Source organism: Denticeps clupeoides, chromosome 2, assembly GCF_900700375.1.
Source record: "Denticeps clupeoides chromosome 2, fDenClu1.1, whole genome shotgun sequence".
In the NCBI taxonomy this organism is placed as follows: domain Eukaryota; kingdom Metazoa; phylum Chordata; class Actinopteri; order Clupeiformes; family Denticipitidae; genus Denticeps; species Denticeps clupeoides.
Window position 1 is genome coordinate 1,253,650 of NC_041708.1, and position 14,875 is coordinate 1,268,524.

General features: G+C 48.3%; 1 protein-coding gene across 1 annotated transcript; it reads right to left on the reverse strand.

Annotated features, from left to right (window-relative positions):
* Positions 1-6,414: 6,414 nt before the first annotated feature.
* Positions 6,415-8,395, reverse strand: LOC114784481 (zinc finger protein 503-like). The gene is made up of 2 exons (XM_028969919.1): positions 7,991-8,395; positions 6,415-7,785 (listed from the first exon to the last, which is right to left on the reverse strand). The coding sequence occupies exons 1-2, from the start codon at positions 8,216-8,218 to the stop codon at positions 6,520-6,522; spliced, it is 1,494 nt and encodes a 497-aa protein (XP_028825752.1). The 5' UTR covers positions 8,219-8,395; the 3' UTR covers positions 6,415-6,519.
* Between the last annotated feature and the right edge of the window lie 6,480 nt (positions 8,396-14,875).

Here is a 14,875-nt window from a genome sequence, read left to right on the forward strand (position 1 = left end):
GTGGCCAGGCGTTCGTGACCCCGCCCCACGCGCCAGGAAAACATGGACTTACACAGCAATCTATTGCGTGTCTGTCACCGAGGTCTGAGCACGACTTTCCACGTGTGTCGGTGTTGCACCGATACGTCGCGATCGCGAAACAGGTTCTTCTCTGATTTAGATTTGAGTCGAAACCCCAGTTGTACCCCCCGTCCCCCCGTCCCCCCCGTCCCCCCTTCAAAGAGCTTTTAATTCTCCTCTGGAGCGTCGGGCTGTCATTACATGTCGGAGACGATCCTCGTTTCAGACAGCGTGCCGGGTTTTTTGACGGGCCATAAAAGGCCCGGCATGATGGATGGCATCCGCGGGCGCGTCCCTTTGTAGTGAGACGTGATGAGTGAATGAGTGTGAGGCGGAGGGGAGAGAGGGGAGTTGTTGAAGATGTGCTATCCGTGTAAAAAGCAGGGTTTTTTTTTACCGAACGTTGAGGATTATTAACGTGACCCGTTATTTAAGTGAAATGAGTCCGAAAAATGTCGCTGCCCTCCCGGTGTCTCTGTGGTCATGAGGGCTGCGGCTGCCCTGTCAGGGTGAATGATGGCGGCTGTAATGAAACCTCCTCAGGTTCAACGGCAGTGGCGGTGCTGATATACCGTTACCGTCGCACCCAAACGCTTATTAATGGGAGGATACCCTCACTGGCCCTTACAGAAAGTAACAATATAGCGACAATGGATTTGTGGATATAATATTGAGATGTGATATTTTTCATGAGGTGTGATCACACCCAGAAGCTGAAATGTGGGAGTTTCGTCCCAGCAAAGAAAACGCAAAAATAAAATGTGTATAATGGAGGCCGGAGTGCGAAACAGCGTTAGCGTGTGGGGCCCTATTTTCAAACTAGCGCTAGGAACAGTACTTGAGCTAGCATAAGCTCAAAGGCGGCACAGGATTTACGTAAGAAGAAGCACTTGGTGGTTATCCGCCTCTTTTGACGAAGAGAATAAGCACGGTTTACAACGTGCAGACACGCCTCTTCCTCATTCTGGATGGTTCAATACAAACATCATTCAAGATCACTTCACTTTTTTTCCTTTAAGTAAATTATTTATGTAAATCGTGCAGAGGCCTTTGACCAAACCCCATACTTGATGTGTCGTGCTGCGCTTGGCATGAGTTTAAAAACAGTGTCCTGTGGCTGAATTCCACACAACGTAATGATAGTCCAAATGTCTGGTTTTTGATCGTACGACCATTTATTTGGACACAAGTCTGTAAATTGAATGGAAACTGAACGTGACAACAAGGTGAATATTTTGAAAATCTTTCCAGGGCAACTATGCATAAATGCAATTTGATGGACTCATTTGAGGTTTGTGCATATTTTTGGGGAGCGTTGGAAGTGGGTTGGAGTTCCCTTTGGCTGTTCGACCTGGAGCCGAACGTGATCAACCACCGCTTTCATCGCTCGCTCCATCGTGCTCCTTCATCTTCAGCTGACCATTGGCCCCATCTGTTTTCCATTTCACGTGGACTGCAACCCGCTGGGAGACATATTTAGGCGGGGCAGGGGGGGGTCTCCTCCATGTCTAAACTGCGGTGTAATGTAGCGTCAGGCCGCGGCGTAAGCGGCCCGTGATTTATGTTCACCCAGGGCCAACGCCAAGATCACACGGGGCAGCCGGGGGCCGGTTTTGGCCTCAGAGATCGCCTGCATTTTCCCCCCTTCGTTCATGTGCCAAACAGCTTTGCGCGGCAATTAGTCATGTCCTCATTTAGTGTTCGGCCCCACGGGGTAAAGAAAGCCGCAGGTCATCTCCGGACCCGTTAACTATGCAGCTCGGAGGCAGGTAGAGCCGGGAACGGTGAGAAACGCGGTTCTTTCCCGGGAGCCCGTTCCCCTTGACACCCACCTCCTCGCCCGGCCTTTTTTCTGAGGTCTTGATTTCACGGCGCTCGTTCATCTCGCCGCAGCGTGGCGGAACAGGTGCAGGAAACAGATTGGCGATTAGCACGTCATTACGTTGCGCGGTGCCATTAGGGCTTGTTAATGCCGGCAGGGCCGGCGGAAGAAACCCCATCCATCTTTCCGGATAAAGTGCTGAGCGAGGAGGCGGCCAAACAGGAAGTCCGGTGACGGTTCGCTCTTGACGTCTGTGCTACCGAATCCTTTTTAAAAAATATGCTTTATTGAAATCGACGTGGAAATGTTAGACAGAAATCAATAAACGCTTCATTTTTCTACAGAAATCCAGGTTTTTAACTGGTGTGTAAAAGTAACATTTCTTGAAAAAAGTTTAAACTGAGAAATTTAGAGTCTTTTAATAGAATCTGAATATTAGAACATTTTAGTTTAATCAAGAAATCTTTAGAAATGGTGAATTTAAAAAAAAAAAAGTTACATTTTGAAAACGATCATTTGCATGTAATAAAATAAGGAGATCGTGCTCTTTCCAGTATAATCCGTTAAAAGAAGAGGATTTTTTCCGGAGAAGACTAGCCGTGAAGGTTACCTACACACAAATGACAGGAATGTTTAACGCTCCCGTTATTGCTCATCTCGGAGGCCTTCAGCCTCGATTTATTGTGGCTTCAGAGGCGCCTTGACAGACAGCTCGTCTGTGGTAGAAAGAAGGAAAAAGCCTGAAGACGGGCTGTCACTGTCAGGATAGACGGGCGTCACTCATTCTGCCTGTTAATTTGTATTTCTGCTTGGATTTCATGTTAAAATACTGATAATCTCTAAACAAAATTCCATCCATTTTCACCAAAACCACAGAAAATTGTGAAAATTCTATTCAGACATGACTTGTATTCTGCTTTTGCGCCCGCAAACAAATACAGACACACATTTTTGTGCATTATTGTCCGTGAGTATTTACAGAAATATGACCGTGTGCCACGTTCCCATCACAGATCCGGCCCCCCGAGCCGCTTTTATCGTCTCCCGCGGTGTAAATGAAGTGGATATGACGTGCCTCATTCCGGAAGACTATTCCTGTAAGGCCCGAATAGGAAGAGTGACAAATGGGAGTCTTTTTTTTCCCCAGGTCATGGCTTGATTAATGGTTTTCTCCCGATCCAATTTTAGAACACCAAGACTGATGCGCAGTCCAGATGGAGGAGAACTGATGGGGTTTTGCGGCCAAGACGTAATGATGAGCTGCAGCTTACTCTGATGCTTCCATCAGATGGTGGCCTTTGTCTTTTTTTATTTCCATCGCCGAGCTCCAAGCACATTCCAGGCCCAAGTTCTTCATGCATTATATCATCTGCTGCACTATTCCTCGTCTGGTGAACAGGAGGAACGTTATCGAACCTGCAGCCTTGATTAAACCCAAGCAAGTCAACTGCAGGTTTTAACCTTCAACAACAGCTCAGAGACCTCCAAGTTGCTGATGATCTACATCTCCAGACCACCATCAGAGCAGCTTCACCGAAGACTCGTCTCCCCAACCTGTTCATCTGTACCGTTCAGGAAACTCTTCATAAAACCTTCTGAAACTTTGGAGCTTTTATTGCGATATAAAGGTGCTGAGACTAGACCAAGGGAGGAAGACCACGTGCTTACCACACGGCAAGTCGAATTGTAAAACCCAACACCATTCTCTTAAATTATACAGCTGTTTGCTGCTGCTGGAGGTCTCCGTTCATCTTGCTCGCCGTTGGTCTCCAGCTCGTACGGGACCTGCCGGTAAGAGTTTCCACGTGCTGAGGTTGTTCAGGTTCTCGGGGAGGGGGCTTAATCAGCAGTTTGCGACCGCGAGGAGTCACGTCCATGTCAGCAAGTCGTTTTCAGAGACAATTTCGTACCACGAAGGGCTTCAGGACGTCTTCTGCTGACTGACCACTGGTTTTCGGAGATTTGGCAACCCCCCCCCCCCTGACTTCTCAAAACCCGTCCAAAGTAGGAAACACGCCCCCATCACCAAAAAAAGCACGATTACGGACGGGCTGCCCTTCGTCACTGTTCTTCATCCTCTCCGTGCTGCCACGCCCGCCCATCCGACGAACAGAGCCTGATGGCGGAGGAGAAATATGGAGCAGCTGGCCCCATTTCCTTCGTCCTCGTTCATCCGCTTCTGATGAATCGAAGTCACGTCATTGGCAAGATATGAAAGTGGATGGGACAGCCATTAATCCCGCAGTAGAGTGGAGTAAATATCTTCTCATAGTTGGTGGTACGAAGGAGATCCTAACTATAAAAAAAAAGTAGTATCTTCTCTTCAAATGACCGCTGGTGTCTTTAATTGTGTAAAAACCTCCCGCGTTGGTCCATATAAGTACATGTAGCAGGACACTGGGTGACACTGAACGTCCAGCAGAAAAAAACGAGCCAGTTATGGACCTAGAAGAGGCCGGAAGACCCAGACGGGGTTGGAACCTCCAGCTGTGTCAGTTTTTAATAATTTATTACGTGATTAATGCAGTGAAAAAAGAACGCGCAAAAGCCGCTGTCTGGTCAGGACATCTGGAGCTTTGGGAATTCCATACCATTAACACAGTGGTCGGTATCTGCTAGAACCTTTAGGACATTTTTTCCCCAAGACTAATTAATCGAAAATAGTGTGTTTGGTGGCATCTCTCAGAATTACGACTGGTTTTGTCCAGACCCTGAATGTAAGATGAAGTATTTCTCTGTTCCCAGCCATCTCTTATGCATGTTTTTCACATCATCACACTGCATTTTTTATGCTTATGTCTTGACATTTTGACGATTGGGGTGGTCAGTTTTGTGTTTGGCTGGTGTCTCCACTGCTTCAAGATGAATCTCTCACCATGAATCTCTCACACGTCCACATACTGTCCAAACGCAAACGTCAAAAAAAAAAAATCCACTAATCCACAAATAGAAACGTTCAGAGGAGCAAAAAAAAAAAAAAAAAAGTCAAATTCTCTCCAATGAAGAATGTTCACAAGTTTCACTGCTGCAGAACATTGGTGCTTCATTGCTTGATCCTAAAAATCTAGAAGAAGAAGGTGGTTTCCTGGTCGAGCTGCTAGGTTGTGTCCCTCAGCTTGTTAACATCCCCCAACGCTCAGGCCCTCTTCTCCATCACATCGTGGACGTGGTGGGACGTCGACTGTAACGGCTCCCAGATGCTGACGCACGCGGACGCCTGTGTCAAGGTGACAGGGACATTTACCGGCGTGCCATATGAAGGCACATCTGCAGCGTCTGACGCAGATACAGCATGCTAAATATTTTATTGTGGTCCTTCCCCAACACCAGGTTCTGTCACGCTGTCAGATTTATATGTATGAGAAAGACATGTCCCCTTTTTCCAGCGGTTTGAATAGAAAATTTTGTCCATTTTTATTGGCTCTATAACCAGTGCCGCTGAGCACTAAAACCCATTCTAATAATGAAGTTATTGATAAATGATAGAGTTCCTCTCTACGTGTCTGCAGATGTTCCAGCATCAACAGACATTTCCAGCCACCGGAGTCATTTACAACATCGGCAAAGTCCGGACTGCGGGGCCCAAATTCCCGAATGGTTTTCCCTCCTTCTTTTTCTGAAACGCTGGATGAAAGGACCTGATCTGAAGTTGTATCTTTGTATCCGGAGACCATCGCTGCTGAGCTAAAGCCACATCACCACGGGGCCGGGCGTGACCGCCACCGATGCTGATTTGACCTTCTGGGAGGAGCGTGACGCAGTCGGCTGCGTTCGGGGAGCTGCGGCTAGGCCGCTGAGGGCCTCGCTCGTCTTCATTACTGCACCGTACGCCACACGCATCGTCTTTATTTCAGATAGTGAGAGGCATTCTGGGAAAATACGCTGCATATATATATATACATAAAAAAATATGATCTCGTTGATCTGCGTGACGATGTTCAGCACTAGTCTGGGGCTCTCCTAAAGCACCCTGTGTTTTTCTTGGAGTTTCAGTAAAACTATTTAAAAATATGTGGTACGTCTCCGCATCAGGATCGCACTCGCGGCGTGGATTTTTAATAAAAATGTGAAACAAAGACAGGCTAATATGAGCAACCGAGGCCGCGTGATGATTACAACCCACGCAATACACAACCAACACCTTCAAACAATTCCACACCATTTAAAATGCACAAGTAAATATTACTGTTGTTTTTTATTAAATTATCTGTATATTCTTTTTTTTTTTTTTTTTTTTTTGAATAGGAGAGGTACAAAAAATAGCACTCTCGAACGCATGTGACATTTCAAAATAACACCAGGACACATTTGGAAGTTAGTAAAAAAAAGAAAAATCCCACAAGCATATTGCATACATTATAAAGCTAAAATAATCCCATTCATAGCCCCGTCATGGGATCCGTTCTTCTTTATTATGAATTATTATTAGTCTTCTGTCGCTATAATAAATAGTCCCGCGCGGCGAACTTTAGGGTCGAATCCAGGTGAGACAAGAAAAAAAAAAAAAAAAAAAAAAAAAAAAAAAAGTTCCCATTTGCATAATTCTACACATTGTAATTTCGGGGTTCGTTACCACGTGACCTTTCGGGGCGCCTTCCCTCCTCGGAACGATCCCAGAGCGGGAGGGTCCCCGCGGGCTACTGGTAGCCCAGGCCGGGCGCCGTGGTCAGCCTCTGACCGTACAGCGCGTACGGGGAGTAGTAGGGCCCCGTGGCGGCGGGCACCGGCACCGGCACCGGGCTCTTGGGGTACGGGTGGTAGCGGCCGGCGAGTCCGAGGGCGTGGTGCGGGCTCCGCAGCGGGGCGGCGCCGGCGGGGACGTGCATGTGGCAGGCCATGGCCGCGGCCAGCGTGGAGGGGGAGCCCGGGTACCCCGCCACGAGCTTGTCGGCGGCGGCGAAGGCGGTGTGCGTGCGCAGGTGCCCCAGCAGCTCCTCGGACGTGGCGAAGCGCTTGTCGCACGGCCCGTTGGCCGACACCCAGTTGCAGGCGTGGGGCAGCGGGTCGTTGGGCAGCATGAAGCCGTACGGGTAGAGCGTCGGCGGCGAGGGGTGCACGCCGTGCAGGGCGTGGGACGGGTACACCAGCGGGTATCCGGGCTTCAGGGCGGCCGGGTCGTGGCCGCCGGCCCCGGCGCAGTGGTAGCTCAGGCAGTAGGGGTCCCTGCAGAGGCTGGCGGACACGATGGAGGGGGGCGAGGCGCCGGACAGCGGGCTGGACCCCGCCTTGCCACAGCCCAGCGAGAACTGGGCGCTCAGCAGCGGCCCGCCGGGTTTGGTCGGGTCCAGCGACACCCCGGGCGGCAGGAAGGGCTGCGGGTACCCGGCGTAGGCCCCCGCCAGGCTGCCGGGGTAGGGGATGCCGGTGGGGGGCAGGGGGAACACCGTGTGTCCGGGCCGGTAGGGGGACACGGGGGCCACCAGGCCGGAGCCCAGGCCGGCCGGACTCGCGTCGGACGCGGGCGGCGCCTTGGACGCGGCCTCCTGGTGCGGGTTCGAGTCCCCGCCGGACGTCCTCTCGGGCGCGCCGCCCTCCTTTTTATCCTCGCGTTCCGCCGGCTTGCAGTCCGACGGCAGGGGCGAGGCGGAGGCGCAGGAGTTGGGGCTCCCCGTCCTGGGGGTGAACGGCCGGCAGGTGGCGCTAGGTACGCGGAAACAGGCCTTGTCTCCCGCGGACGCGGCCGAGGACGGCTCCTTCTTGTCCGCGGACTTGGCGTAGGGCTTGAAGCTCGACTTGTCCTCCGCGCCGATGTCGCTGATCTTCAGCGGGCCGCACTTGGGGTCCTTGTCGCCAGATCCACCCGAGGCCGCCGAGGCGAGTTTGGACGAGGACGGGGGGTCCGGCTTCCCGATCTGGGAGCATGTTTGCGCCAAGAGGGCGAGGGGACTTTTCTTGGCGTCCAGCTGCGACGAATAATGAACACAGATGAATTATTACGCGTTATGTCGGACAGAATACACGTTACATGGGAAAGGAACCGAAATGTCCGGTTTGGTGCCAGCGCGCTTTACGCACGGAACCAGTTTAGTGGTTCGTGGGAGAAATGTTAAAAATCGTCTCTAAAAAACCGCCGTGAATTGTGGCGACGGCTCAGTGGGGGACGCTCACCTCGATGGGGCTGATCGGGGTGGAGGGGAGCGGCTGGAGGTACTCCGGGTGCAGAAGGTGTCCGGCCCGCGCCGTCAGCATTTTCACCGCCCGGATGGGGAGACGGTTCGCCTGTCGCACGGGGTCCGCCGGGGACGCCAAGTGAGCGAGTCGCTGGCCGCTGTTGGTCTCCCACGCCGGACTGTCGCTGAGGTTGTTCGGGGCGGACGCCGGGGGCGACGTGATCATGACCCAGCTGTCATTCGGGGCGTAAAACGACGCGCGTCGGTGGCGACCGAGGAACGAAAAATCTCGTAGGGTCCGCCGGGGGGTCGCGGAGGCGTCGGGTCCGCAGACGAAGCTCCTCAGCTCCGCATGGTCCTGGCAGAAGGTCCCGTTGCAGCTCCGCGCGTCTCGGACTCCGACTCCGGGTCTGGCTGGGCGCTGCGAGTCGGCGGCGGCTTCCTTCCAATCAGAAGGAGCTCGGAGGCGATTGGCGGACCGGTGGGGGGGGGGGGGGGGCGTGACGTTCCACTCGTGTCCCACCCCCGCCCTTTCAGAGATTTTAAAGGGACAAATCCACGTAACCGCGCGTAATTACGCACGAGGTTTAAAATTCACTTCGAATGTTCCATAAATGCAAATTCCCCATGTAAAGGTGACTCGTTTTTTCCCCTCCCTGATTGATGACGGGGTGGCTGTTTTCGGCAACGCCCGTCAGAACCCGACGCGGGGTTTTTGAGTTATTAGGGCGCACAAGGGCGACCATAAATTCCCCGCGTCAGCCGAGAACTCCCTTTATTGTCTGAATGATGGATCGCGGCGCGCACCAGACACCAAATACGCGGCATTATCCCTTAATGGGAACACATTTTTCCCCCGTGCCATATTTCATGACATTTAAATAGAAAGTTCGAAACCCGCTATCTATATTTCTCGTCCCTGGCATGTTTATGAGCGGGTTCCTTCATGCAAATATGATTATTTACTGCTCTCCGCGCTGCGCCTCGTATTTCCAGTCGGAACCGAGCTGACGACTCCATTAAAAGTGGATAAATGTAAATTGACCAGAACTAGAACAAAACGTCTTCTGCTCACCGACACCGAGAATTGGTTTGATTTTTATTTCAGAGAGATTCGAGACTTGTTGACACCAGGCCTTTTCTGCTTTTAGACTCAGCTTCAGGTTGTAAAACGCTTTTCAAAAGGACAGCCAGTATCCCAGAGGCTTATTACTTGTGTAGACACCAAGTTTTTTTTATTATAAACCATACCTCACTATCATATAATTTTTAGAACATACCTCAGTATTCTATCATTTCTACACAACATACATCACAAGCTTATAATATGTAGAGAAGATACCTCAGTATCCTTTTAATATTACATCAGAAGCTTATAATATGTATAGAAAATACATCAGTATCTTTTAATTTTTAGAACATAACTCAGTATTTTATTATTTCTACAGCACATTCATCAGAAGCATATAATATGTAGAGAAGATACCTCAGTATCATATAATTTGTATAGAACATACCTCAGTATTCTATCATTTCTACACAACATACATCAGAAGCGTATAATATGTAGAGAAGATACCTCAGTATCTTTTAATTTTTAGAACATAACTCAGTATTTTATTATTTCTACAGCACATTCATCAGAAGCGTATAATATGTAGAGAAGATACCTCAGTATCATATAATTTGTATAGAACATACCTCAGTATTCTATCATTTCTACACAACATACATCAGAAGCGTATAATATGTAGAGAAGATACCTCAGTATCTTTTAATTTTTAGAACATAACTCAGTATTTTATTATTTCTACAGCACATTCATCAGAAGCGTATAATATGTAGAGAAGATACCTCAGTATCATATAATTTGTATAGAACATACCTCAGTATTCTATCATTTCTACACAACATTCATCAGAAGCGTATAATATGTAGAGAAGATACCTCAGTATCATATTATTTATATAGAACATACCTCAGTATTCTATCATTTCTACACAACATACATCACAAGCTTATAATATGTAGAGAAAATAAATCAGTATCATATTATTTATATAGAACATACTTCAGTATTCTATCATTTCTACACAACATACATCACAAGCTTATAATATGTAGAGAAGATACCTCACTATCATATAAGTTTTAGAACATAACTCAGTATTTTATTATTTCTACACACCATACATCAGAAGCGTATAATATGTAGAGAAAATAAATCAGTATCATATTATTTATATAGAACATACCTCAGTATTCTATCATTTCTACACAACATACATCACAAGCTTATAATATGTAGAGATACCTCACTATAATATTATTTTTAGAGCATAACTCAATATTTTATTATTTCTACAGAACAATCATCAGAAGCTTATAATACGTAGAGAACATACCTCAGTATCATATTATTTATATAGAACATACCTCAGTATCCTTCTAGTTCATTTCTAGTTCCGAAGCGTATTTCTTCTGAACATACCTCAACAGACGATAAACATTCTGTTTTCTGTTTAAAACTTGTTTAATGTGCTCGGTGACACCGTAGTTTCCTTTTTATTGGTCCATCTGCGTTGCTTTAATGCTAAATGCGACAGGATTGGACAATCTGGAATGCTTTGTGCTTTTTGGTTTGATCTCTGGCCATTTCATTTTCTCTGCGGCTGAGCAGGTTCCAGCGATCACTCACTGAACATTTGGTGGTGAATGAATAATAAATTTGCATTAATGCGCAGCACTTTATAACCGTTCTGACCCGGACTGTCTCATCCGCCATGTTAAAAACGCTCGTTTTTTTACAGTCGTCTTAATTAACTGTGAGGACGAATGGTGGTGGTGGTGACGGTGAAGGCGGGGCCACTCTGGCATCTGTTGCCGCCATGACACAGATTCACGGTTTACGTATAATTTTTCTGTATTAGTGAAACGGATCTTCTTGCAGCGCGTCATGTTTATGTCCTCACCGCCGTTCCCAGTGGTCCCAGTGGTGGAAGCAACATTTTTCACCGTCACCCAACCCCCCCACCTTGGACCAGGTGCTGTTGTTGGTTTCATGCCTCCCACAGGGCCCCAGCCAGTCCTGGGTGAGGATCCTGGGGGTCGCGGGGCTCCTGTTGGTGTAGGCATGCATGGATCCCGACCTCGTCGGGGTCACCGCACAAGCACGTGTTTACAACCATAACTTTGCGGCTAATGCCGGAGCAAGAGGAACAAAGGGTTCCTGTGACACGATGTGCTGAATTACCGTCCTGCCAGGGGACAAAGGAACTTGTCATTCGATCGGCCCGACGCGCCGACTTGATCTGTGAGGTGCTATTGTCTCGAACCCCTTTCTTGACCTGTCGGGCAGCAGAAAGTGCTTAGTGAGCTCTCTCGTCTCCGCTCTGTCACTCCGCGTCTGTTCTTTTTCATTTCTTTTTTTATTCACTTTGCTCTCAAGACTGTCACATCAGTCCTGGACAACGAAGGGCCCTGGACAACCTGGACGACGGAGGGCCATAATGAAGCCGCGCGTGTTACGCTGCGGCGCGTGGTCGTGTCACGCGTGGAGTGCATTAATCACGGGCGGCCCGTTGGGTTAAATGAGGCTTCGCTCTGCAGAAACTCGAGCACTTTGATGTGTGGAGTTCCACCAATTTGCAGCATTTGCCTCGCCTGAGCGCGAGTCGGTGTGACCGCGGTGTGAACGAGTGCCAGTTTATTAAACCTTTGTAATTGGTTTGATGATTTAACGATCCCCACAGGACTGTATGGCCGCTCGAAACCGAGCCTCACAATCGGCTCGTGAAAAGATAAATTCCTCTGGAAATCTTATCCCATGTTTAACTGGCTCCAGCCAAGTAAATATGTTCTGCTTAATGTTTGTTGAGAACATACCTGGAGATGTACCTCAGAACACTACAATTGTTCATAAGTAACCATCTCAGTATGTTATTAGTCATACCTCAAAAGAGGTAGTATTTTTTTAGAACATTCTTTAGTAGCTTATTATTAGCAAAAAGCTCAGTAGATTTTTAATTGCTAAGAAGCTAAGAACATTTTTTTTTATTAATTAAATCAATTGTTCAATCTACTGCGCTTTTTACATTGTACATTGTCACAAAGCACCTTACATTTACATTACATTCAGTATGACAGAACATTTACTATTGTATCAGGGAATACGTTTTTGGCTCCCTGGGGTTACCTGTTGAAGCTAGCGACCCAGGACCCTATGATTTGACATATGGGACAAGTTGGTGCCGCCAGCGGGAATTTGGAAAACCCGGAAAAACCCGGAAAGCTGGGAAATGCATGCTAACATGCTAATTTATCAACATACTTCAAACGTCACCAAATTTAACGTGATGCATCTTGGCAACGCCCTGTTAGAATTTTTGACATTAACGTGCTAGCATTAGCATGCTAACTTGCTAATTTTTCAACATGTTCCAAACCTCACCAAATGTAACATGACGCATCTTGGCCACACCCCCTTAGCATTTTTGACGTTATCGTGCTAACATTAGCATGCTAACATGCTAGTTTTTCAACATGTGCCAAACATCATCAAATTTCACGTAACCACCTGCTCCTTAAACTACTTAAATAACACCACCTGATTTTACGGCTGTCACCAGCCCTGGAGGCCACGCCCGCTGCTGTGACAAACGTTTGGACAGGCCCATCAAAATTTCCTCTGGAATTTTGGTTTGTAGTTAATTTTATTAAAATTTCATTTTTCCATGTATTGCAGCAGTTCCTTTGGTTCTCCCTACAGCGTCCTGATGGTTTTGATGGCCTGCTAATTTAACCGGTGACAGACGTTGCTTTTTACTGTGGGTATTAGACTTTCAGAAGGAATGACATGAATCTTGACTGATTTATCCTTCACTCAGCGAGAAATAAAAAAAGTCCCTCGCCGAACCTCTGGGCTGAAACCGGTGTCAAAGAGAATTACCCATAATAAGCGTGTGGGACAGAGTATTTCGGATATGCCTCTGTTCTGGCAGCTTTGATACAATTTGCAGGAGCTTAAAACATCTCAGCATGGAGGAGTCGATGCGAAAGGTGTGGCGTGGGGAGCCGCGATAGGCCCGCTTCAAATCTGAGCGCGGAGCCTGGAGATTAAGCCGTCCACCGCTTGCCCCCAGGTGGGCACCGGAGCTGGCAGGCTGCGGTCATGCTGTACGTCTGAATTACGCTCAGCTTCCTCCTCAGCTGCTCGTGGAACCAATGCCTGGAACAGCCCAGACAGCCCGTCCTGACAGCTGCCACATTATTGTCTTAAGAACTTTTCGGAAACTCCCGGCAGGCCCGTCATCTCTTGGGAGAAAAATTCTTCTGCTTTGGACTCAAATCCTCAGGGGGAAGGACATTAAAGGTGCGTTGTTGGTTTCGGGGAAGTTGGAAAAATCCCGTTTAACTGTTTTAGTCTGTTGGTTGAAGCGAACGCGTGGATTAACGTTGCATCTTGCGACTGTAACTTCGATGAAGGCTGCATGCTTGGATTCATTTTTGTAAAGATTTGCCTTTATGCGAGAAATACGTTCACCTCTAGATTTTATCTGTCACTTCATCTTCTTGCGAACCACCTAGAACGCGGTTCTACCACCAACTGTGAGGCTAAGCAGGAGAAAGGGGTGGACGGGCCTCGGGATGAACGTCTGGACGAATGATTAGCTTCATCTCGGCTTTTCAAAATGAATGTTCTTACCACGTCTCACAGCCGGGATTAAGGATTACCTGGAAGGAGGCGTCCATCAGGATTTCGGTTCCGGGGGGGTGGGGTTCTGCAGACGTTACTGGAGGGTTATTAGAGAACCTCGTTGAGAGACACACTGGTGGTCCCTTGTGCCACATTGTTGAAATATTTCAGCCAAAAGTCAAGACTGGTGCGAGGATGCAAAGTTCTTCAGAAGGACCGAACTTTTGATGGAAACAGGCGCGCTTCCCTCCAAACGCTGAATATTTGATGAATTTCTTAAATGCGGCATGCATAATTCAGACGCTAAACACGTAATTAAGCTCTTGTGTTGTGATGTTTTATTAATGGTCATTTTAGCGGCGCGGGCCCGGTTTTTCTGTCATGTCGGCGAAGGCTGGCGTGGTCCCGCAGACACCCACCACTACTCGTGGAAGAAGTGATTCCATCTCACGTGTGGGCCGGTGTGGGAGAACTTGGGAAGGTTGAAGATCAGATAAATTATTGCAGTAGCAATGGTTCGACTCCTGGCTGGCTCGTTCTTGGGGCAGTGGTGGCCTAGCGGTTAAGGTCCCGATCCGCCAAGGTGCCACCGAGGTGCCACTGAGCAAAGCACCGTCCCCACACACTGCTCATCAGGGTGATGGTTAAATACAGAGGACACATTTCACTGTGTCACTGTGTGCTGTGCTGCAGTGTAGGACAATCGCTTCACTTTATCTTTTTAAAATGGCCGACCTGGCCATTTTCTGTATTGTGTGTTCATTTGTTAAAATCACAAAACAGCCGAATGGCCGAGCTGCTGCTCTGGGTCTGGACGGGGGACGATGTACGCCGACTTTCGGCGTGTTTCCCATCAGCGACGAGACGGCGGTCAGCCCGCAGAGCTGCACGGGGAGGGATTTCATTTAAAGGGGATTAGATCAGGATGAGGCGAAGCGTCCCGGGTTCGGCTTCTCGTGGTGACTTGTAGGCGACCCTGCACAATAAAGGAAGACCAGCAGAGAGAACAGAACAAAGTCAAATCTGAGGTCTTCTCACGTCCTGTACTGCCATGCTGTAAATCAGAGACGTAAATGATCCAAAATAATTTCAGGGTGGGCGGTTAAAATAAGTAAACCGGCTTCTGGCTCAGGGAAACAGACCGTACGTTCTGGCGCTAAAATGAATTATTAAGTTTGCGGTGAACCC